We start from the raw sequence: 25409 nt of genomic DNA, 5'->3' as shown, positions 1-25409 counted from the left end.
ATATATGATCTTTGGTATGCCATTACAATTGAACCACAAGCCATATACATTCATGCCAACCATTGCGCTTTTGGCATAATCATTACACTTTTTTCATTAAATTACTCCCTATGCATAAATGTATTTGGATTACACATTTTCGATATATCCCCCTCCCATAATAATTTGTTTTCTCACTTTTATTAACATCCCATTAATTCCACAGACAGAAAAGACGGCTTCTATCTAACTACGACATAAGAGTATGCTTGTCCGTAGACTTACATGCACTTTCATAACAGTATTGTTCTATTTATAGCAGCTGCCCTATTTCCAAGAAACAGGCTGGTTCTACTTTCAAACTTTTGACCTTGGTTTCTATTTATAGCAGCCATATGGTGTAGTTAGGAGACAACAGACTGGTTTTCTAACTTGTAATCTTTGCTCAGATTCTTTGTTCAAAGTCATATCTGGTACAGAACAAGTTTGTAGGTATTTGGCACTAAAAGACAGGTCGGATTTATTCTAGTCAAAGCGTGTGTTAGAGCAAAACTGTTTTTCAAATATTTTCACAGATGGATTAGAAAGATGAAAAAATCTATTTAGAGATGAATACCTGAATTACATATTACATTGTTCCATTCTAGGGCAGCTTCATGCCCCTTGCAAGCTGTGTGGAAAGGATTTTAATATTGGTCATGGTGGTAAAACAAAGAAACATTGAATTAGCTCGTTTTACTAACTCCAATACTAAGGTAACTTCTTTTTTCACAACAGAACTAAATTGTGGACATGAATTTTATAAATGCAGAGGTGTTATGTACCGAGTTTTTAATAGAACACTGACTACCCCTAGCAGTAGAAGACTACATCGGTCCTTTGTTCAAAAGGATGTTTCCTGAAAATCTGTATGTGCAAGAACAAAATCATCTAATATTGTTAGGTGTTTAGCAGAAGACACTTCACTTAAAATTGCAGAAGCCATGAAAATTGGGCTGTTCAGTATTGCAACAGATTTGGGTTTTCAGCTGATGCTGCATCAGTGATGACTGGAATTCATATAGGAGTTGATGCTGTATTTTGAAAAATGTCTCCATCATTGTTCATATCAGGTTGTCTCTGTCATGTGATGCACCATGCTGCAGGAAAGGCTGGAATATTGGTTCTTTACCATTCTAATGCTGACTGCAAGAGATTGTTCAGCATTGTTAACATAAGTAAAACTGAATTCAGATCCAGGCTCTGTAGCCCAGCACTTAGTCCTTTACAGGTGTGCAAAACATTTATAGTCTCAGCTGGTACAAAGTGTTCTGAAATGCAGTATGAGAGTGTTGCATTTTAAAGCTCAAAATGTTTAATATGAAAACTTGAAGCATTAGTTGATTTTGAAAGTCCAGAGGGATAAATAAATCATTTTTTACATATGCTCATTGAATTTTTATCATGTTATATGTGGATTACTCTTTCTGCCTGGATTATTCACTTTGTCCACTTGGATTACACTTTTTCCTCGCCAGGGGTTGGCATGTATGCATATATAATCTTTGGTATGCCATTCCAACTGGACCACAAGCAATATATCATCTTTGGCATGCCATTCGGACTGGACCACAAGTCATATATCATCTTTGGTATGCCACCAACTGCTGACAAGCTGATCAAGCAGTATGAATATATTTACTCTTAACAGAAATCAGTTATTGGCTTCTGACTAGATGTCCAGTCAGCCATATATCCAGAATGACATCATAACCATCTGGCTGTACTGACCATTCTGCATAGACTGGCTGAACTGCAAGACATGTATCATCTTCGGTATGCCATTCTAACTGCTGACCATCCGGTCCATATCTATGAACAAGATGTTTTGTTTATAGAGGGCAGTAGTATGTTATCTCCTACTGGCAGGCTGGTTGTTGTTGTTGTTGTATGGTTTAAAGCCGTTTTTCAGCACAAGATAGGCCATACATGGTGGCCAGTATAATTGGTAGAGGAAGAACCCTGGAAAACCCTGGGAAGAATCACTGACCCACAAGAAGCTACTGACAGGCTTTCTCATGTACCTACATTAGCTGAGGCTGAGACTCGAACTCGTGCAGACAGAGGTGAGATGGCAGTGATCCGTAACGGTGAGCGCTTTAGACCACTCGGCCACTCGGGGCCCCTTACTGGCTAGCTGGCTGGCCAACCAATCAACCAGACTAACAATTCTTATGAAATTGTCAGCCCAGAAACTAGGAAACTAGGTTTACTTTTGGAGCCATTACAAAATTGTCTGTGCCAGACTGGCATTGCATTCTAATATGGGGGAAAATTATGTTGTAAACATTGAATCGTTAGTCTGGTTGATTGGTTGGCCAGCCAGCTAGCCAGTAAGGGGCCCCAAGTGGTCTAAAGTGCTCACTGTTACGGATCGCTGCCATCTCACCTCTGTCTGCATGAGTTCGAGTCTCAGCCTCAGCTAATGTTGGTACATGAGAAAACCTGACAGTAGCTTCTCGTGGGTCAGTGGTTCTTCCCAGGGTTCTTTCTCCACCAATTATACTGGCCACCATGTATGGCCTATCTTGTGCTGAAAAATGGCGTTAAACCATACAACAACAACCAGCCTGCCAGTAGGAGATAACATACTACCTTAAATATTCTCAGCATGTTTTTTAATGTTTTCTAATTTCATGGTGTTTGTTTTTGTAATCATATCATTATATGTTTTTTATCTTATAGGTGTTGTCTAATGATGTAAAGCGCTTAGAGCTTCTAAAGATTAGGCGCTATACAAAGTCCTCATTATTATTATTATTATTATTATATCCAGTGGGTGAAAATGATGATGCATGCTGATAATACTTCATCATTATATCAATATTTAAGGCTGTATTCCTGGACTCAGTGTGTACAGGAGGACAGTGCCAATGTTCGTGAATGAATAAACTGAAGTTCATCATCAGAATCTTTCCACAGTTGTTAAAGATTGCACAAATTACAGGTCATCTCTTGGTGTATTTGTGATCCCAATAATGAAAGAGATTTCTTTGTGTTGAGTCAGTAACCTACAAGTTCTCACCCCACTGATTAAAGTCACATACAGAGATATTTATCTACACATACCTTGTCTAGATGCTGATAAAGTGTCTTTAACAATGCATCAGAGTTGGTCAGAAACATTGTGTTGACTTCTTTCTTACTTGACTTTGTACTTTTGCCAAGTTTTTCATCTAACTGGAAGACCACTCTGGTGGCCAAGTAGTTAGAGCGTCTGCCTCAGAAGCTGGAGGTCATCGGTTCAAACCCCGGCCAAGTCATACCAAAGACTTGCAAATGGTACTAACAGCTTCTTTGCAAGGTGCTCAGCATTAAAGGCTTAGTGTTAGGACTGGTCATCCTGGTGTCAGGATAATGTGATGGGGGGGACATCATGCTGCATGTCTGCAGCTTGATGCCCCAGTGCTAGACATCACTATAAACTACCACACTGCATACATTTTAGTGATATGACTGAAAAATTGTTAAAGCTATGTTAAAAATCCTAATTACACATACACACACTCATCTAACTAAAAGACTGCTAATAATCTATATGCTCCCTCCGTTTCAGGATAAAGGAGGTGAGAATGCAAATAGCACAGAAGTTGCCCTAAAACTTTAAGCAGAATCTCCTGTCTCTGCATGGCCTTGTTAAGGAACATAAGGTAGAATGGATGATTGTTACCAAAGAAATTGTAAAAGTGATTTTGAACAACTACAAGTTATTTCGTTTTTTTCCCCCCTTTGCAAAGTTAATTTAATATGGTCTTGATATGGTTCTATTCCCTTGTTTATGGTTCAGGTTTGATAATCAATTTATAGAAGTAAGACCTTGTACCTTGGTTTTGTCTGTCTAGAAATGTAATTTTTTAGGCATTAACGTGGCATCTTTCTCCTTAACACATCGAAAGTACAGTTCATGTCAGAGAAAGCATCAAATAAGATGTTTAGGTGAGGAAGTTCCTTACAGCTTCTTGGCCTACTCAGTGCATGGATGGACCTGTTCCAGTACTAGTTTCCTGAGTTGGCAGCACATTTACAGCTGGACATGGATGGTCTGTGGCATGTAGATGCTTCAAGAGAAGGCAGAGATTTTTCTACAGTGCTTAACTATTGGTACTTTGTACCAGAAAGGATGAAGAATGTCAGTTCAAGACCAAATTTTGCTAATTAGCCAGTCTTGTCAGTGCATGGTTCATCATTTGCATAATATGGGGAAAATTATGTTGTAAACAATGCTTTAGGGAAAGAAAATAAACGAGTTTCTGACCTTTATAGGAACTGCATTGATAATATACAACATCAAAAATCGACACAAGACAGTAGTGTAGTCCCATTCCAATATCATCACTGTCAATCACTACCTTGATCCACACACAGTTAACAACTTTGTCTACACACATTTGACAACTTTGGTTAAGAGTTATAAAGTAAATAGTGAAGGTGTTTACATGTGCCGCATAAAATGTTTAATGTTAGTGGCTGTTCAAGTGAAGGCCTTCAACATTGTGTGGCTTGTAAGATCACAAGACTTACGGTCATACATAATTGGAATGATGTAAAATCCAAACGGCACTAGCACTTTGGCCAACAAATGTGTGGTTATTAATTTGTTTTGAACAAAATTAAATAAAAATCTTGCATTAACATCTTTGAAGCAGATAGAGGGGTGTTTTGCACACCAGCAATTATTGATAACAGCACCAGAAGGATAGTTGGCTTATCTTTTTGATGGCTTCAGTCATTGTTTTGGCAGCAACTACACAAAATGAACTTGACCTCTAAGCACCCTCACTTGTTAAGAAGCATCATCAATCTTGTACTGTGTTTGAGTAATTTTATAATTTTGGGAACTTCAGCCCTAACTGTAAGTTGTCTGTTTTAATAGACAAAGGAGACACACCACCAGAACCCATCAAAGATATAAACCTGTTGTTTCTGTCAATCACTAATCAAAGTCAGTAGGGATATGGGACTATAACGCATGACAAGAATATGTCACCTTTTGACATACTTTAATATTGAGAGAGTAACCTTTCAAGACTTAAAACACATTTCTCCTTTGAATATATTCTCCAGTCACATTACATTAGGAATCTTAGCCTGATACCTCGTGAATCCATCCCGCCTAAAAGATGAAAAACGTCTATCCTATTTTAGACAAAAGGGCAGTAACTCTTGCCCATTGTCTCCCCTTGATACCCCCCCAGGTATCGCCAGTTTTTAGCTTCGTTGTTGTACAGACTACACATCATACAGTTTATCCTCCAACATTCCAGCCAGTCTTGATTTTCTCTGATACAGAGACAAATTTTACTGGTAAAATCTGGCATATTCCATCGTTGTGATTCCCTGGAAGGTTTTTCAGATCATCCTTTTCTGAATGCCTTCCACACATGGATGGAACATATCCATGAAAACTTGGTTTTTATAATGCTGGACAATTTGGTTATCGTGGCATACCTCTGTAATGGGGAACATTCACCAGACTTTTGCTTCACAATAGGCTAATGCCTTTCATGGGTAATATTTCATGTAATATTCCAGTCCAATACATTCCTGACCAGAGAAATGTACTGGCTGACTCTAGTATCTACAATTGCCCCACATCCTGGATCAATGATCTGCTCTATTTAGCAACAGACATACCCAGAGGAGTCATAGCGACCTCTGCTTTTCTCAAGCAGTCGAAGATCCTCCACTTTGAGGACATAAGGAGAAAATTATATGTCATCAGTGACTGGTGTCACATCAGTGATGTCTTGAAGGGTACAACTTGTCACACAAAAATAGGTCATGGTGATTTTTTGTGCTCTTTTGACTTTGCATGGTTTTTATGTGCCCAACTACATTAAGATGTTGTCTCTCCATATACCTGTTACCAATTTGTTTTCTGCACCATAACTTGTTTTGTCTGCCATGGGCAGTTACAAATTGGTGATGAATTGCACTTGAAGTAAGAAAGAAGCCTATTGATACTTGGAGTTGTAAGGTCAAAGGTCAAGGTTACTATAATTGAAAGAAGAAAAGTCATTCCTTTGTAATTAAATTATTTCAGCATCATATATCTTGACCAAATTTTGTGGATGGCTTTAAGTTGAGGTCAAGATAAAGTCTGTTGATTTTGGGATCAAAAAGTAAATGGCCATAATTACTGGGAAAGAAAGAAAAACGGTTTATGCACAAAATTTCAGTTTTCTACATGGAGGACTATCATAAATGGCACGAGTGTATAATGTGCCATTCAGAGTACTTATTTTATTGTGTCACTGCATGATAGGCAAGACAGAAATCTAATGAAATTATTGTCTGATGAAATTATCTTTTGTTCATTTAGCTGTCAATATTAAGTTAGGTTTTTTCCCCTCATTTACATCTCCATTTTTGTCACACTGTTGCATTTACAGTCATCAAACTATTTAAGTGCATCCATTTCAAGTATTCTGTCGAATTCTTATTTCTGTGTGCTTAAAATATATCATGTCTTCAAGGTAGAATGTACATTTTTGTCATTGTGCCTTAAAGAAGTATTGCAGATGAATAAAATATGATTTTCTTAGTTCTAATGAAAAGTTAATTAAAAACAATATCTACATGAGTTATTCAACAGCATTTATTTAAAATATCTATAAGAAGATACACATGATTTTAGATATAAGCACTGTCTAGAGGATATTTGCTTTAAACTAGTGAATAACATATTTTCTAGAGTGGGTGAAAATACTTGTTTTTCACCCACAAGATGAAATATATCCATTGTTCACTTGTAGCCAGCAAAGTTTCTTGTTATTTTGTGCTCAGACGTATTGGCTACCAAGATTTCCTTTATAACAGATTGAAGTTGCAGATTTTGTACTGAATCCTGCTATGTCCATGGTTTACTGTTTATGTTCTGCTGTGTTTTGTGATTATTCACACAGAAATATGAGGAGTTACATAATCCTTCTTTTCAATCCAAAGTAAAATAGCAAGTAAGAAAATAATAATTTTCTTCTTGCTGGATTTCAACTTGAGTTGTCTTTAACAAGAGCAGTCATATTTACTACTTGGCCACATAAGCTTCTAAGAATAACTTGGAATTTTACTGCTGTCTACACTGCAGTTAAATTATTTATTGCAATTCACTCCATTAAATTATCACAATTAATTTACTTAGAAAATCCAGTCATTCATGGCCTAGCATCAAATGTGCATATATATGTCAGAGACCAGATTGTATGAAATCATACTGCCATTGATTTTCAGGAGGAATCTTTACTCATTACTTTCATAATTCTTCATTTTCCTTTTGTCAGCTTCATTTGTTTAAGGCTTTTTAATGTCTACATTCTTAATTCTTCATTTTCCTTTTGATGGTTTCATTTGTTCAAGGCTTTTAAATGTATACATTATGTATATTTGATTTAATTTGTATTTGATTTAATTTAATTGCTTGTTTGTTAGTTTTAATTTTTTTAAAATTCCATTGTGTGCTATTGTAATGCAACTTTATTTACTGGATTTCATATTGTTCAGTTCCAACTGTTTTTGACATAAACAACCAATAATAGAAACTTTGTATCTAATTCTGACCTAGTTCCTGACCTTGATTCAGAACCATTAAGAGTTGTGGTAAAGAATTTTTTTAATTTTGTATTTATTTATACTTTCTCAAAGTGAGATTCATAAGTGGAATTGAAGCCATACTTGGAGTATGTGACAAATAAGATGTATCAATTAGGTTTTTCCAGAAGACTGACCCATATCTGGGCATCTGTTTTGCATTGTAGCTAGATTTATTGTTGATGTTTTGAGAAATAGTAGTTTTTCTTGTCTTAACATTGGAGAAGTCTAAGTGTTTTATGTTGTGACCAGTTTTGGGGCTAATTATTTTATTTTTGTTCAAATTATTTGTATTCCAAGAGATTATTTTTCCCTGGAAATACTTGTGCTCTAAATTATTTCTTGGGCAAGGACAGTTATCAAAATTTACACAGAATTCAGAAACTGGAATATAATTTTTTGTCATTCAGCAAAGAACTGTTGACACATCAGTACAATGCTGACCATAGCATATAGCATCACCTTCCATTTTGGAATTCATCAGAATTCAAACTCAGTTTCATTATGATTTTTTATTAGTAAGACTTATATTTTTTAATTCTTGGATTATTTTTGGATTTGATTTGTAAAACCGTAAGTTCTTTTTCTCATTTTTACCTTGTTTTTCTTGGGAAATAAATTATTTGTTAAGTTAAATTTTATAAAGCTTGTTATTTTCACTCTTTTCTTGTTACTTTTTGAAAGAGCCTAAACAAGTAACAAAATTCATAATTCTTCATTATCCTTTTGTCTGCTTCATTTGTTGAAGGGTTTTAATTACCAGTACAGTTAATGGCATTTATATTTGTCTTTATATTTGTAGGCCGAAGGTCTCTTCACTCTCCATTTGTAACCAAAGGGTCCCCTTTACCCAAAATGCCAGAGCCAGAGCCTTTTCCTGTAGTGGAGGAGGAAGTTGTCCCTAAGGTAGGATCACACAAAGAACCAGTTTGACAATCGCCAGTTTACCCCTATCTGCCATCAGCTCTCAGTCATTGTATTTAATTGAAATTTCAAAGGACTGCTAGCCCTAGTTATTCATGGAAGTGTGAGCCATTATGTTATGACATACATTTTTGAACTTGGCTTTTCTAAGAGTAGGCATGTGACTAATGGTTAATCACCTGCCAGTTTTTGCTGTACAGCCATGCTAAATTCATATTATTGTAACATTTTTTTTTCCATGTAATTTGTATCATATTTTCACCATCCACTGCCAGTTCTTTTCATAAAGGGTTGTAAAATCTTCAGTAAAACACTCTGGCCTTAAAGAAAATGTAGTTGCATAGTTTGTGCAATTATATTGCTTATGGTTACTGGTCAATGGACATTTGATATTAAAGTATGTGTAATTATGTTGGTTATGGTGATTGGTCATTGGACACATGACATTAAAGTATGTACAGTTATATTGGTTATAGTGATTGGTCAATGGACATTTGACATTAAAGTATGTGCAATTACCATATATACTCGCATATAAACCGTTCGCGTATAAGCCGACCCCCCCAAACTGAATTGGTAAAACTTTTATAAAGTGCATGACCCACGTATAAGCCGACCCATAATTTCTAGACTACCGGTACATCACAAGATGCACAAAGTGAGTTCTGAATACGTTTATTTAGGCAAATCACATTATTAAATAAAACAAAAGTAAGAAAGCTAATTTATATGTTGAAATAAAAAACAATTCTAAAGTGTTAAGTCTTAATGGAAATTTAATTAATCCTCATTCTAAAATTATGAATTATAAAAGTTTTATCACTTTTAGAATCCTTCAAAATCTGGCTCTGTATCAGACTCACCAAACAGTTCACGAAACTTGGCTTCTGTTACCGGCATGCTTTAATCATATACGTCATTTTCATCATGGTCATCCGATAGTGTGTCGTTCTCCTTCTCGCTCTCCTCGTCATTGTCGGATTGAAATATAGCATCATCCTCTGTTCGATCCATGGCATTGCTGATACAGCACTTCCTGAATGATTTTGCAATCATTTCCGATGGAATTGAGTCCCACGCTTCTTTTACCCACTTGGCAACCAAATCGATGTCCGGCCTCATTAAATTCCCGCCTTTTGTCATTTTCACAGCCCCTGAACAAACCCATTCTGCCCACATCTTTCATAACTTGTCCTTAAAAGGTTTGTTAAGGCAGACATCAAGAGGTTGTAACACTGACATTAAACCTCCTAGTATCACAGCCAGTGTTGTTTTCATTTTCTTTGCGGCCTTTTTTACTTCATCAGTCTTGTGTGCACGAAACATATTCCATACAAGCATTGAAGGTTTCCAAAGAATTGCACCTGGTCTCTTGTTCCATACTTTCTCCAACCATTCAATTGTTCCACTTTCGTTCATCCATCCCTTTTGCTGTGCACAAACGATGACACCAGCAGGAAATTTCATGCTTTTCGGCAGCATCTTCCTTTTAAAAATGATGACAGGAGGCAGCTTTGATCCATCAGCTAAAGAGGCCAATACAACCATAAAATGCGTTTTTTCATGGCCGGTCATTTTTATCAGAATAGTTTTCTCACCAACAGTATTGACTGTTTTATTGCTTGGTAAGTCAAAGGTCATAGGCATCTCATCCATATTTCCAATTTGTGATAGTTCAGATGAGCACTCCTTTCTGTGTTTAATGATGAACTGCTGAAATGATTCAATTATTTTCTTCCAAGTCTTTTGGTAGCTTTTGTGCTATCTTCATTCGCTGCCTGAGGCAGAAACCATTCCAGTTCATAAAACGAGAACACCAGCCGGCTCATGCAACTTATTTTGAATCTGCCAACTTATATTTATCATTTTTTGCCATCTGCATAGCACGTAGACGAATTGCAGTTCGTGTGACAATGTATCCATTTTGTCAACGTTCACTTACAAAATCACTGAGTTCTTTCTCCAATTCAGGGAAAGAGGCAATCCCAGTCCGACAAGCCTTCTTGGATTTTGGCATTTCTTCTAATGCTGCTTTGCTTTTCCGCCATTCCTGTACTTTGTTCTCATTCACAAAAAATTTACGTGCTGCAGTACAGTTATTATTTGCTTCTGCATATTCAATAACTTTAAGTTTGAATGCTGCATCATAAGCAGAACGCTTTCTTTTACTTCCAACACTATTCATTTTATCTGATTGAATTGAATATAAACTTCTAGAGAGATTAAACTGAAATAATTTCTTATAGTGGCAGTATACTATTTATATACCTTTTCCTGTAATTATTTCCATGTGTGGTTGGTTATCAATTTGTAATTATGTATCATTGTTATTTATTTGTATGTTTTCTTTAAAATACTGGTAGTTTGATTCAGTTGATCAGAATATGATTGGTTTCAGCATTAACATTTTTCAAATATTGTGACAGTTTATAACTTTGAGCAGAAACCATGTCCACTACCATATCTCATTAAACAATACATCCGAGAGTTGGCATGTATTAGTAAAGTCAGTGGCATTGTGCAACAAAACAAACCTATTATCCCAGAGGCATTTACCACAGATTAAGCATATGGTAGCTATTGTACAACACTCTACCGTGAACAAACCAATTTGCTTTACAAACAACTAAACAACAATAGTATATAAAATGTGGCTGCCGATTACTTCTAAAACACCTGTCAAAGAAATCCCACAAATTATATTGTTTTACAACTATTCACGCTGACTTGTATATTGCCCTGTTATTTACCCTTCCTAAGTGTGCGTGCAACAAACCCCTACAGAGCCTCTCGCTCTTGTTCCTTTAAGACTATCATTCATGTATTTCTACTTTCGATCAAAATGTTTGTCGTATATACCTTCAGTATCGTAATTCTTACGTAGATTCTTTTCATATTTACACTGAAATAAGCTAGCGTGCATTTGTACGATACCGTAGAGTTTAATGATTACTAATTAGCTGAGGGTTAAATACTTGACTGGAAATTACTAATATGGCGGTTCTTTTGGAAAATAAACGTACCACCGTGGCTCAAATAACACATATGGCTGCGTTTTCTGGTGGATGGACATCTGTCAAATAGACATCAAGTACGTTATAACATGTTTTTCATTCATTATCCTACCACTTAAGTTAGAAAAAAAATATTTGTTTCACTTCACGACAGCACAAATCTTATGAGCCATGTGGCATCATTAGACATGTGATGTCATCTTCGGTGATCGACAGAAACAATAAATACTGGAAATCAAGACATTTAACATTAAAGTATGTGCAGTTATATTGGTTATGGTGATTGGTCAGTGGACATATGACATTAAAGTATGTGCAGTTATAATGGTTACAGTGATTAGTCAATGGACATTTGACATTAAAGTATGTGCAATTATATTTGTTATGGTGATTAGTCAGTGGACATTTGACATTAAAGTATGTGTAATTATATTGATTATGGTGATTGGTCAATGGACATTTGACATTAAAGTATGTGTAATTATATTGATTATGCCGATTGGTCAATGGACATTTGACATTAAAGTATGTGCAGTTATATTGGTTCTGATGATGATTGGTCAATGGACATTTGACATTAAAGTATGTGCAGTTATAATGGTTATAGTGATTGGTCAATGGACATTTGACATTAAAGTATGCGCAATTATATTTGTTATGGTGATTGGTCAATGGACATTTGACATTAACGTATGTGTAATTATATTGATTATGCTGATTGGTCAATGGACATTTGACATTAAAGTATGTGTAATTATATTTGTTATGGTGATTGGTCAATGGACATTTGACTTTAAAGTATGTGTAATTATATTGATTATGCTGATTGGTCAATGGACATTTGACATTAAAGTATGTGCAATTATATTGGTTCTGATGATTGGTCAATGGACATTTGACATTAAAGTATGTGTAATTATATTTGTTATGGTGATTGGTCAATGGACATTTGACTTTAAAGTATGTGTAATTATATTGATTATGCTGATTGGTCAATGGACATTTGACATTAAAGTATGTGCAATTATATTGGTTCTGGTGATTGCCAATGGACATTTAACATTAAAGTATGTGCAATTATATTGGTTCTGGTGATTGGTCAATGGACATTTGACATTAAAGTATGTGCATTTATATTGGTTATGGTGATTGGTTAGTGGACATATGACATTAAAGTATGTGCAGTTACAATGGTTATAGTGATTAGTCAATGGACATTTGACATTAAAGTATGTGTAATTATATTTGTTATGGTGATTGGTCAATGGACATTTGACATTAAAGTATGTGTAATTATATTGATTATGCTGATTGGTCAATGGACATTTGAAATTAAAGTATGTGCAATTATATTTGTTTTGATGATTGGTCAGTGGACATTTGATATTAAAGTATGTGTAATTAAATTGGTTATGGTGATTGGCCAATGGACATTTGACATTACAGTATGTGCATTTATATTGGTTATGCTGATTGGTCAGTGGACATTTGACATTAAAGTATGTGCAATTGTATTGATTATGCTGATTGGTCAATGGACATTTGACATTAAAGTATGTACAATTATATTGGTTCTGGTGATTGGTCAGTGGACATTTGACATTAAAGTATGTGCAATTATATTGGTTATGATGATTGGTCGGTGGACATTTGACATTAAAGTATGTGCAATTATATTGGTTATGGTGAATGGTCAATGGACATTTGACATTAAAGTATGTGCAGTTATATTGGTTACGCTCATTTGTCAATGGATATTTGACAGTAGAGTCTATTCCATTTATGGCAGAGAATGCCACTGAGCTAGTGTGAAACTGAAAATGAGTGTTACTATAGCAGTAGATAACAGACAAAAGGAAGACCAAAATTGATCCTCAAGATCTGCTAAATAGTAAACAGAGACACTTGACCACAGAAAGAACCATGTGAAATAATCTTTCATAATTACTTCCCTTTAAATGACAGCTTGCCATTTTATTAGGTAATTCTTGGGTATCAGTTATATGAGAGACTGCTTCCAGAATGTACAGTTATGATTGTAATGATATAAACCAAGATATAGAAAAGATACAAGTTAAACTGTGGCACAGTCTTTTTATATGGGTATCATATATACTAGAGTATAAGTTGTGTCCAACTGCAGATGGCATAGACCCTGATATGCCATCACATAATACGTCAGGGTCTTTGTTGTTTGTGCTTTTAATTACTCCTAAGAAACTCATAGACCCATATCTGCCAGCACATTATTCAATGGTATTTTTACCTCATTAAAGAAAGAGCATTTTATTTATATAATATTTGGTTCTTCATCAGTGTGAATTTTCTTCCTGTCTGTCATAGTAGTATATGTTCTGATTGATAGACTGACAAACTTGAAGCTCACGAATGTCAGATGATGACAAATGAGAAGTTTCTCTCAGATCTTGTTACAAATTTTGCATTACCTGTTTCTGCTTATACATGTTTCCTGTTTGCATCATAATAGTGCCTCATATTCAGCTTATTCAGACTACAGTTTGTCCCCAACTGTAAATATTATTCTTATCATATGCTTCATATGTGTAGCATGAGATTTTTATCAGAAGAATATGGTTTGTTCTGTTTATTCTTTTCACATTAGTTTCTTCTGCTCTATTCTTTTCACATTAGTTTGTTCTGTTCTATTCTGTGCACATTAGTTCTGTTCCCAGTTATGGTAGAGGAGACTGTCCTTGATGAGGCATGATCAAGCTAAGGATCAATTTATCAATAACAATAGATAAATTATAGACAATAAATACAGATCAAGACTTTGTCCCAGAGTTAGTATTATATGGACAGTCAGCAATAGCAATTAACAATGAGTTAGTATCAAAATATTAGATCAGTCAAAAAGTCAGCAGTAGCATTTGACATTGGGTTAGTATCAAAACAGTAGACCAGTCAGAAAGTCAACAATAGCAGTTGACCATGGGTTAGCATCAAAACAGTAGACCAGTCAGAAAGTCAACAATTATCAGTTGACTATGGGTTAGCATCAAAGCGGTAGACCAGTCAGAAAGTCAGCAATAGCAGTTGACCATGGGTTAACATGAAAACAATAGACCAGTCAGAAAGTCAACAATAACATTTGACATTGGGTTAGTATCAAAACAGTAGACCAGTCAGAAAGTCAAAAATAGCATTTGACCATGGGTTAGGATTGAACAATAAACAATGCTATTGACAATATATAATTGGCTGACTTCGCGGTGTATAGTGCAGACTCACATTCTATAGGCAGACAAGGAGTGTATATTTAGGCTGGTTTATGGTGCAGACTCATGGTTTATAGGCAGACTCGGGGTGTATAGTTAGACTGCTGTATAGCACATTCTTGCAGTTTATAGTCAGACTTGGGGTGTATAGTTAGACTGGTGTATAGTGCAGACTCACGGTTTATAGACAGACTAGGGGTGTAAAGGCAGACTCAGGTGTATAGTTAGACTGGTATATAGTACAGACTCAGGGTGTATAGGCATACTCTGGGTTTATAGGCAGATTCTGGGTGCATAGGTAGACTCGGGGTGTATAGGCAGACATAGAACATATAGGCAGACTGGGTGTATAGGGAGACAGAGTGTATAGGCAGACTCAAGGTGAATAGGAAAAACGGTCAACTGTATCACTGATATTAAGAATAATGACTGCATCAATCCAATTATACAGAATTTCCAATTTTAATATACATAAATATGGAGAACAAAAAGCTAAATTGTAGACAAGGAGAATAAAGAGATGATATATTATGCAATTACATGTAAAACTTACTAAAGTTGGAATTTATTGTCCTTTTCTTGTTATGGCACTAAAATTCCTACTGTGAAGAATGAGAGTATACTGCATGTGTTTATTGATTGTATTGTAAACTTAATATTTCTGGAAAAATCAAATTAAATACTTCTTTTTATATAGATGCATTATCTGGAAAAATATGTATTCTTAAAACTACAATGTCTCTAAATTCATTGCCAATTTTAAAGAGACATTGCTAGACTTGACAGGCAAAGTTTGGGATCAGCATTTCCACCAGCAAATTTGATGACTGGACAGGCAAGCTTTCAGAGCAGTATGAACACCAGAAAATTTAATGACAGGCAAGCTTTGGGAGCAGTATTTCCACCAGCAAATTTGATGACCAGACAGGCAAGCTATTGGAGCAGTATTTTATTGTTTAGACATACATGCATTATTCTGCTGATGTGAAAAGACTCTAAATATAGTTTAAAGTTTCAAAGCATAATAGAGCTTGAGTTTAAATTTTGATTTCAGACAGTGGGGTGATTTGTGTGATTATGGGGAGTGAGAAGTTCAGCTTGACATTTTCTGGATGAGCTTCGTTTATTTTTAGGTGTCCTCTCCACTCAGAGGTGGAAGTAATCAGGATGCTGAGGTTCAGGAGGAACAAGTTGTACCAGAAGTTGTCAAACCCCTTGGGATAGAAAAGGCCACTGACGGTGGCAAGAATCCAAAGAGAAGATCAAGTAAGACACATTTTTTCTTACCTGAACCGCTTAGAATCTGTCAAAATGATGATATCAGTATTGACTGTTGCACGAGAATCGTCATCAACCTTAAACATTTTTGTTAATGACATTACAGGTAGTGTATAGATCTGCTTTATTATATGGCTACTAAGAGTCACCTTACAGGTAGAGTAAAGATCTGGTGTATTGTCTGGCCGAATGACAGTCATATTACATGTTGGGTATAGATCTGTATGTTATCTGGCCTACTGACAGTCACATTACAGGTATTGTATAGACTGGTGTGTTATCTGGCCTACTGACAGTCACATTACAGGTATCGTATAGATTGTTGTGTTATCTGGCCTACTGACAGTCACATTACAGGTATTGTATAGATTGGTGTGTTATTATAGCCTACTGACAGTCACATTACAGGTATCATATAGATTGGTGTGTTGTCTCACCTACTGACAGTCACATTACAGGTGGGGTATAGATCTGTATGTTATCTGGCCTACTGACAGTCACATTACAGGTATTGTATAGATGTTGTGTGTGATCTGGCCTTCTGAGAGTCAGGGTATAGATTTGGTGTGTTATCTGGCGTTCATAAAGTCATATTACAGGTAGGGTTTAGATCTGATATGTTTCTGAGCCTACTGTGAGTAACATTACAGGTTGGTTATTAATCTAGTGTGTTATTTTGCCTTCTGAAAGTCACAGGTACTGGTATGTTATATATATGGTGTGTTGCTGGCCATCTTAAAGTCACATTACATGTGGGCTATAGATCTGGTGTGTTATCTTGACTAGTGAGTCACATTACAGGTAGGGTTTAGATCTGGTTCATTATCTGGCCATCTTAAAGTCACATTATATGTAGGGTATAGATCTTGTGTGTTATCTTGCCTACTGAGAGTCTCATTACAGGTTTGTGTATAGATCTGGTGTAGTGTTTGGCCTTCAGAAAGTCATATTACAGGTAGGGTATAGTTTTTGTGTGTTATCTGGACTTCTGACAGTCACACTACTGGTAGGATATAGATCTGGTATGTTATATGGTCTTCAAACAGTAACATTATGCGTAGGGTATAGATCTGATGTGTTATCTGGCATTAAAGTCAAATTACAGGTAGGGTATAGATTTAGTGTGTTATGTGGCCTACTGAGGGTCACATTACATTTAAAGTATAGATCTGGTATGTTGTCTGGTCTACTGAGAGTCACATTATAGGTAGGGTATCAGTCTGGTGTGTTATTTAACCTACTGACAGATCTTGTTTTTGAGGGTAATAAAAAGTTGTAATGACTCATTGGTTGATGATATTTTTTAATACTTATGCATGGAGTCCCAAAGACTGCCAGTGACAGTAATGGCTTTTGGAAATACTAAAATCCTTTTAATATTTAAAAGAACTATTGCTGTGGCGTTGAGATATTCACTATTATTTGTTTTGTAATCATGCTAAGATTTTTTTAATTCAATATTTATTCTTATTTTTTTAGGTATTTTATGTATGAATGAGGTGGAGAAGCTTATTAAATAAGTTGGTTGACAAACTGTATAGTTGATAGGTCAGCCTTACCATCATCATGTTTCTGGGGATAATTTGTAACAAGCCTGCAGGATATGATCCCTTTCATCCAGTTTGCAAAAATGGTAAGTTAGGGAGGTGTTTATTAACAGAAAGAGCAAAAATGTAATTGAAACTGAAGTATTATGTTATATAATAATTCTAGGATATGACATTTTCAGGTGATGAGCCCGGCATGTCAGATAGGATTGGCTACTTCAAGATGCCAGTTCCCATCAAGACATCAGAGTCAGAGGTCACGGTATTAGTATATTACATTAGACACGACAAAGAAGTTGTTGCCGCCTATACAAAAATACGAGTGGAAAGCTGTTTTAAGAACAAGGTACACTGTCTTGCTACTTTTTTTTGTTTTTGTAAATAAATAAAATAAAGAATTGTTGAACTTATTGAAAATCTTTTGAGGCCTTCTATATGTAGAAACATATACTGTAAGTGACTGACTGTTTCTCCCCCCCCCCCTCTTCAAAATAATCCTTCGGGTGCCCACGTATATAAGCTCTCTTATTGTCATTACAATATCTACTGGCATTTATTAACAAATGAACAAAGGACTTCACAGACCATACCTTTAATTATTATTGTTAATTAGTTCTCCTTATTAAGTTCCGTCACTGTAACAAAACACCACATGCATCTTAAAGTTAGTTCAGAAGACCTTTGATGTTTTCTTGTCCAACTAAAATTACACCTCAGTACATGCTAAAGTGAAGACCAAGACCATTGGTCAACTATTCTTATTGTTTCATTATAGTCATACAAACATAAAATATACAATTCTAGTCATTTACTATCGTAACTATGAAAATCACGGACTACGTTAAATTGATTCATATATATACATATTTTATCTTTTAAGTACTTGTTCTGTTTTGACTTTGATATAATTAACATTTTATTGCAAATCTATTCTACGATATACCCCACTATTATCTTTATTGGCGAGTTCGAATAACAAGTAATGCCTATGATCGCTTGTCCTTATAACATCTGCTGTATGGACAACGGCTTCAATAGCACAGTGACAGATTTTCATTTCCCTACAGAGAACCTCATTTCCCTACTGGCAGCCTTGCTGATTTGACCTCTTCTGTCGATTCTTGCACTCAATCTGGTTTCAGCTGGAATAACCCAATGGCTAAGCATGTTTAATTACCATGTAAATAACACTGTAAATAACACTACATAACCATGTGGTTGTTGTGACAATGCACATCGTAATGAAAACAAGTATGAATTGTTGATTTAGCGGTGTTTATTGACATTGAAATATAGTAGGATAATAATGCATAAGGATTATCTCAATCGTCAGTTAAGTCTTTTGTTTCTACTCTTTGCAAACGTTTCAAATAAACACCACCCTGAATAAATATGGTCTTGTACAATGACAAAATTTTGTCTCTCTCACACACACACACACACACGTGCGCAGTTGCACGCATTAACTAAAACGTGATTTAAAGTTCGTTATTTTTTATTGCAATTTGATAATGAGTTTATTGTTAATGTAAAAATACAAGTTGCACTTAATTTCTTGACAGTGTGGTCTCATATCATTGCGTATAATTTGCCAATAAATAATACCCATAACTAATACATGTACAAACCATCTTAATCATTTTGCCAACATTACACAACATAACAGCTACATATGCTCCAAAATCAGACGAACTTGCACACTGAGACATAATCGTCTCTTTCTCTCTCTCTCTCATTCACCAATAACAGCAGAAATCTTGGAGTACTTTTTTTTTTATTGTAAATAGAGTCTTGAGCTGAGAGCAGAATGAGACAGAAAAGATACGTTTACTTTGTACGTTTGTACCGTTATGTTGTCGAGTAGCGTTTGCTCTGTAGAACTTGTTCAGGTACGATCCCTTTATTTTTCGTACATGGTCACCTCAGTTTACAGAAGAATATGGACATAAACTGGATTCCCGACTGACAGAAGTTTATCCAACTACAGCATATTTACATGGTAAATATGTGATGCAATTCAGATTTAAAGTCAAATTTGTTTACATATTCTGTAGTCTGCTGTTCCGAATCAAATACTGCAGATATCTGGTCACAAATACATTACAGTAAATATGGGAATTTCTGCATCCAGTCACAAATACATTACAGTAAATATGGGAATTTCTACATCCAATCACAAATACATTACAGTAAGTATGGAAATTTCTGCATCCAGTCGCAAATACAGTAAGTATATATATTTCTGCATCCAGTCACAAATACATTACAGTAAATATGGGAATTTCTGCATCCAGTAACCCTTCTTTCACATGAATGTGAGTACTACTTCAGAATTGTTTGACATCACATGCATTGGACATTCTGTGTTGCATCAAACAGTGTGACATCACATACATTGGGCATTCTGTGTTGCATCAAACAGTGTGACATCACATGCACTGGGCTTGCTGTGTTGCATCAGTGTGATATCATATGCATTGGACATTATCTGTTGCATCAGACAGTGTGACATCACATGCATTGGGCATTCTGTGTTGAATCAAACAGTGTGACATCACACATTAAGCATTCTGAATTGCATCAAACAATGTGGCATCACACACATTGGGCATTCTGTGTTGCATCGAACAGTGTGACATCACATGCATTGGGCATTCTGTGTTGCATCAAACAATGTGACATCACATGCATTGGACATTCTGTGTTGCATCAAACAATGTGACATCACGCATTGGGCATTCTGTGTTGCATCAGACAGTATCACATCACATGCATTGGACATTCTGTGTTGCATCAAACAATGTGACATCACACGCATTGGGCATTCTGTGTTGCATCATTGTGACATCACATGCATTGGACATTCTGTGTTGCATCAGACAGTGTGACATCACATGCATTGGACATTCTGTGTTGCATCAGACAGTTTGACATATGCATTGATCATTCTGTGTTGCATCAAACAATGTGACATCACACGCATTGGACATTATGTTGCATCAAACAAGGTGACATCACACGCATTGGACATTCTGTGTTGCATCAAACAATGTGACATCACACGCATTGGACATTTTCTGTTAAAAAAATGAATTTGTGTAAAATGTTTTGATTTATCATTTGTAAGAAAAGTATAACCTACTTTTCAATGTTAATACTAGTTCAGCTTTGTTTGAAACTATATTTCACTCACAACAAATGAAAGGTTCAACGTCTGTCAGGATGTACAAAAGTATTTGTTCATCTATCTATCTAAATAATTTTCACTGGATCATTGTCCATCCATTCCATTTTCCCAGTGCTGTTGAATATACAAGTGACAATGTTTATTTTAATTTTTCGGACATTAAATTTATCAGTAGTGATCAAAGAACTCAGACACTCTGTTTGTTTACATGAATCACTTTCACTCTGTCTTCCAATCAGAGGATGTCAGGTATTTTGCACTTTTTCCAAAATCTTATTTCATGAAATGCTCAGTATAACAAAGGAAGTGATCTTGTTGCGGTTGTCTGGTTTTAGTCTGGTACCCTTTTAAGTACATTTCATAACCTATGATAGTACATTTCATAACCTATGATAGAGAAAAACCACAAGGGCTAGCATACCATTTTTACTTTCTGGTGACCAGATGTCATGCTGGTTTCAGCTGGACAGTACTTTGCCTTGTAGTAATTAGCTTTTGACATTTGGATAATTATCAACTGTGATAAAAACTAATAATTTACAAAGAGGAAAAACTGGACATCTAAAAAAATGCACAGGTGTAAGGATAATAAAATTACTTACCTTTGTATGAAAGTTACTTTATTTTTATGTTGGAACAAACATCAAGGTGTTGAATTTAGAAATTGACAAATATTCATGAGATTTCTGTCTGTAGAATGCATTATGTGGCTGCTTGCGATTGGTAAAATTTAGTTATTGCATTAATATGCCCCTGCTGTCAACATTGGAGGAGTGGCTATACTAGAGGGATACTTTAGAAAAAGACCTCAAAGGTACTAAGGGATTCTATAAAGCAGGTGGTTGCAGGTCAGAGGGGTTGTTAAAGAGGGGGGACTACTGGACATAGCCTGAGCTGTTTACAGCAAGTAGAATATTTTGTTATTTAATTTTTATAAATTCCATTTCAATTATTATTCAACACGTTTTAAATTCCATGTCAAATATTATTTAACACTTTTATAAATTCCGTGTCAAATATTATTCAACAGTCTTTGAAATTCCATATCAAATAAATAATAATAATAATGAGGACTTTGTATAGTGCCTAATCTTTAGAAGCTCTAAGCGCTTTACAACATTAGACAACACCTATAAGATAAAAAACATATAATGATATGATTACAAAAACAAACACCATGAAATTAGAAAACATTAAAAAAACATGCTGAGAATATTTAAGGTAGGAAACATTATTAGGTCTTTAAGTTTGTTCTTGCAGTCGAAATAAGTGAGTTTTGAGAGCCCTCTTGAATGTGATCACTGTGTCTTTGTGTCTAAGTTCAGTGGGCAATTCCTTCCGCGTTGCTGGGCCCTGGTATGCAAAACAATGATGTTCCACATGACTTTGTTTTCGTAGTGGGAATAATGAGTATACGATTGTCAGAAGAGGAGCATAAGTATCTTGCTGGTGTGTACTCTTGGGTGAGGTCGGATAGGTATGTTGGAATAGTGTCCGACATTGAAACGTAGCACAGAGAACAAATTTTGTGTTTGATTCTGGATTGAATGGATAGCCAGTGTAGGGTACAGAGCAGCGGGCAGGTGTGCTCTGATCATGGTACTCTAAGTATGATCTGAGCAGCTGTGTTTTGAACTTTTTAAAGTTTCTGGAGCAGATATTGAGATGAACCAGACAGAATTGAGTTAAAATAGTTTCGTCTTGAAAGTACTAATGAACATACAAGAGTTTTAATGGCATCAGCTGAAAGATATTTGTGAATGGATCTGATGCATCTCAGCTCAAGATATGCAGCCTTGCATATGTCCATGACATGTTGGTGCAATGTGAGAGTACTGTCCAGAGTAACACCTAGGTTTTGTACTGATTGTGTGAATTTAATGTTGGTGTTGCCTATATTTATTGTTTGAGGTAAAGGATGTGAATGAGAAAGTCTTTGTGTTGTGATCAGAATGGCCTCAGTTTTATCATCATTCATCTGCAGCTTGTTACATGTCATCCATGATTTCACATCAGAAATGCACCTCTCTACACCTTGGATGGCAGCATCAACTTCAGTTGAGTTGCTAGATTTATATATTTGGGTGTCATCAGCGTACAATTGGTGAGACACTGGATGATGATCTATGACACTTGAGAGCGACTGAGTGTACAGAATGAAGAGAACTGGTCCAAGAACAGATCCCTGTGGAACACGACAACATAGATCAACTGGGCTGGAGTGTATTCCATTTGCAGATACAATTTGTGTCCTGTTGACCAAGTAGGACTTGAACCACAGTAAGGCTGTATCATGACTGCCAAATACATGCTAGAGACGGTGAAGTAATATATCATGGTCTGTTTTGTCAGATGCTGCAGACAAATCAAGGAGGACGTGGACTGTAATCTTTCTGCTATCCAACGCAAAGAGAATGTCATTAACTACTTTTAGAAGAGTAGTTTCAGTACTGTGGCAAGGGCGATATGCAGATTGTACATTGCTAAAAAGACTGTTTGAATTTAGGTGAGATACAAGCTGGGATAGAACAACCTTTTCTAAGATTTTTTATATGAATGGGAGATTAGAAACTGGGTGGTAGTTCTTTAGATTGTTATGGTCTAGTGCTGGTTTCTTCAGCAGAGGCTTTACAATGGCAGTTTTGAAAAATGATGGGAATTCCCCAGATGAGAGAGAGGTATTAATAACACCAGTTAGTGAAGGCAATACTGGATCTAAGCACTCAAGCAGCAGTGATGATGGAATTGGATCAAGTTCACATGACTTTGGTACACTCTTCGTCAGGATTGTACGTACAAAATCCATAGAGACAGGTTCAAATGCTGCTAATGGTTGCCGCTTAAATTCTGTATCCCAAGTGTATGGTGACGACGAGTCAATTGAAATTGTGGTGTTAAGCTTATTTCTAATGGTTTGTACTTTGTCACGAAGAAATTTGCAAACATGTCTGGAAGGTTGACTGGAGAGAAGGTAGTTGGAAGTGGTGTAGATTTGTTCCTTGACATTAGCTTGTTAGTAATCTCGAAGAGCTCTTTGCAGCTGGAACTTTCCATCATCTTAGTAGTGTAGTGGGCTGATTTCACTGCATGGACTATATTTGTGACATTCTTCTTAGCGGCTTCATAGATTTGCTTATGAATAGTGAGTGGTGGAAAGCCAAAGCCTCTCAGCTTTACGGCGGTCTCTTTTAGCAGTGCGAAGCTGGTCCCTTACACTGCTATACTATGGAGAACACTTTTGAATTGATACTCTGCACTTGGTAGCTGGTGCATGTTTGTCAAGCAATGAACGCAGGCAGTTATCGAGTTGTTGTGCGGTATCATACGGAGGTTTCTCTTAGTAGCAGATAAATTGGAGGGTTAGGGACTGATACGTCAAGATGGCATATAATGCAGAGGTGATCTGATGCAAGGTCATGGGATACCACGGAGGACCGTAGAACGTTATCATCATGTCTATGAAGAATCCAGTCTAAAATGTGACCATGTTTATGGGTGGGTTGGTTAATTGACTGTTTCAGGTTGAAAACATTAATGGAATCTATGAGTTTTGATGTATTTGGGTTTCCGGGACAGTCAAAGTGAAAGTTGAAATCTCCAAGAATAACCAGGTTGCCACCTATCGAATTTCCATAGTCCAGTTTGACACAATGGTAATGATTTCACGTTTCTCATTGACATTCATATGGGGTGTGCTATATGTTATACCTCTGTGTCATACGATTTTAAATGATATTGTTGGCCAGGTAAGTAATATCTGGTGCACTTGAGCATCTTGTTTTTGATATGGTATCATGACTTATAAAAGTGAATATTGTGTGACAAATTCACATGTATCAGTTTTAATCATGGCATTTTATTATTATTTAAATTTGAACTGCATTTAGTAAGTTCATTTTATTTTAAATTTGAACTGAATATAGTAGATCATAATATAAATTTGAACTGAATTTAACCAGTTCGTCGTAATTATAAAATTTTACATAAAATTTAATGATCAGTAGTATCATGTCATTGCTGGGATTAAGCATATACTGTGTATACTGATTTATATGTTCAATTAAAAAAGACCACAGACCCTGATCTACTGTCACATATGTGCCTGCAGATCAAGGTTGATATTGTTTGTTCTATTGATTACTCTTTACAAATTGCATAGACCCAGATCTGCTGGTAAATTATGCAATGGCAGATCATAGTATATGCAGTTTTGCAGGTATACCTGACTTGTATGCAAGATCGTATGTATTAGAATGTAAATAATTGAGTTTCTCCTCTAATACTGCAATTAAAATTATAATTTAAGGCTTTGTTTATATAATAATAGTAATAATAATGACGACTTTGTATAGCGCCTAATCTTTAGAAGCTCTAAGCGCTTTACAACATTAGACAACACCAATAACATAAAAAAAACATATAATGATATTATTACATAAAACAAACACCACGAAATTAAAAAACAAAAACAACATGCTGAAAATATTTAAGGTAGGGAACATTATTAGGTCTTTAAATTTGTTCTTGCAGTCAAAATAAGTGAGTTTTGAGAGCCCTCTTGAATGTGATCTCTGTGTTTTTGTGTCTAAGTTCAGTGGGCAATTCATTCCACGTT

The 25409-nt window shown here is 35.7% G+C and overlaps 1 protein-coding gene across 3 annotated transcripts in view; it reads left to right on the top strand.

Annotated features, from left to right (window-relative positions):
* LOC149801965 (alpha-1-macroglobulin-like) overlaps positions 1-25409 on the top strand; it is a 251727-nt gene that overhangs the window by 70639 nt on the left and 155679 nt on the right. For all 3 annotated transcript variants that reach the window (XR_016420765.1, XM_089956363.1, XM_089956364.1), the window contains 3 exons: positions 8408-8511; positions 15916-16048; positions 17790-17953. Coding sequence is in view for 2 of the 3 variants with exons in the window: in XM_089956363.1 (XP_089812489.1) it covers positions 8408-8511; positions 15916-16048; positions 17790-17953 (401 nt within the window). In the remaining variant the exon portion in view is untranslated. The remainder of the gene's footprint in view (positions 1-8407; positions 8512-15915; positions 16049-17789; positions 17954-25409) is intronic.

This window comes from Sinohyriopsis cumingii, chromosome 4 (assembly GCF_028554795.1).
Source record: "Sinohyriopsis cumingii isolate HCF-2022 chromosome 4, ASM2855479v2, whole genome shotgun sequence".
NCBI lineage: Eukaryota > Metazoa > Mollusca > Bivalvia > Unionida > Unionidae > Sinohyriopsis > Sinohyriopsis cumingii.
Note: the sequence above shows the minus strand (reverse complement) of the source record. Positions and strands in the feature narration are given on the sequence as shown.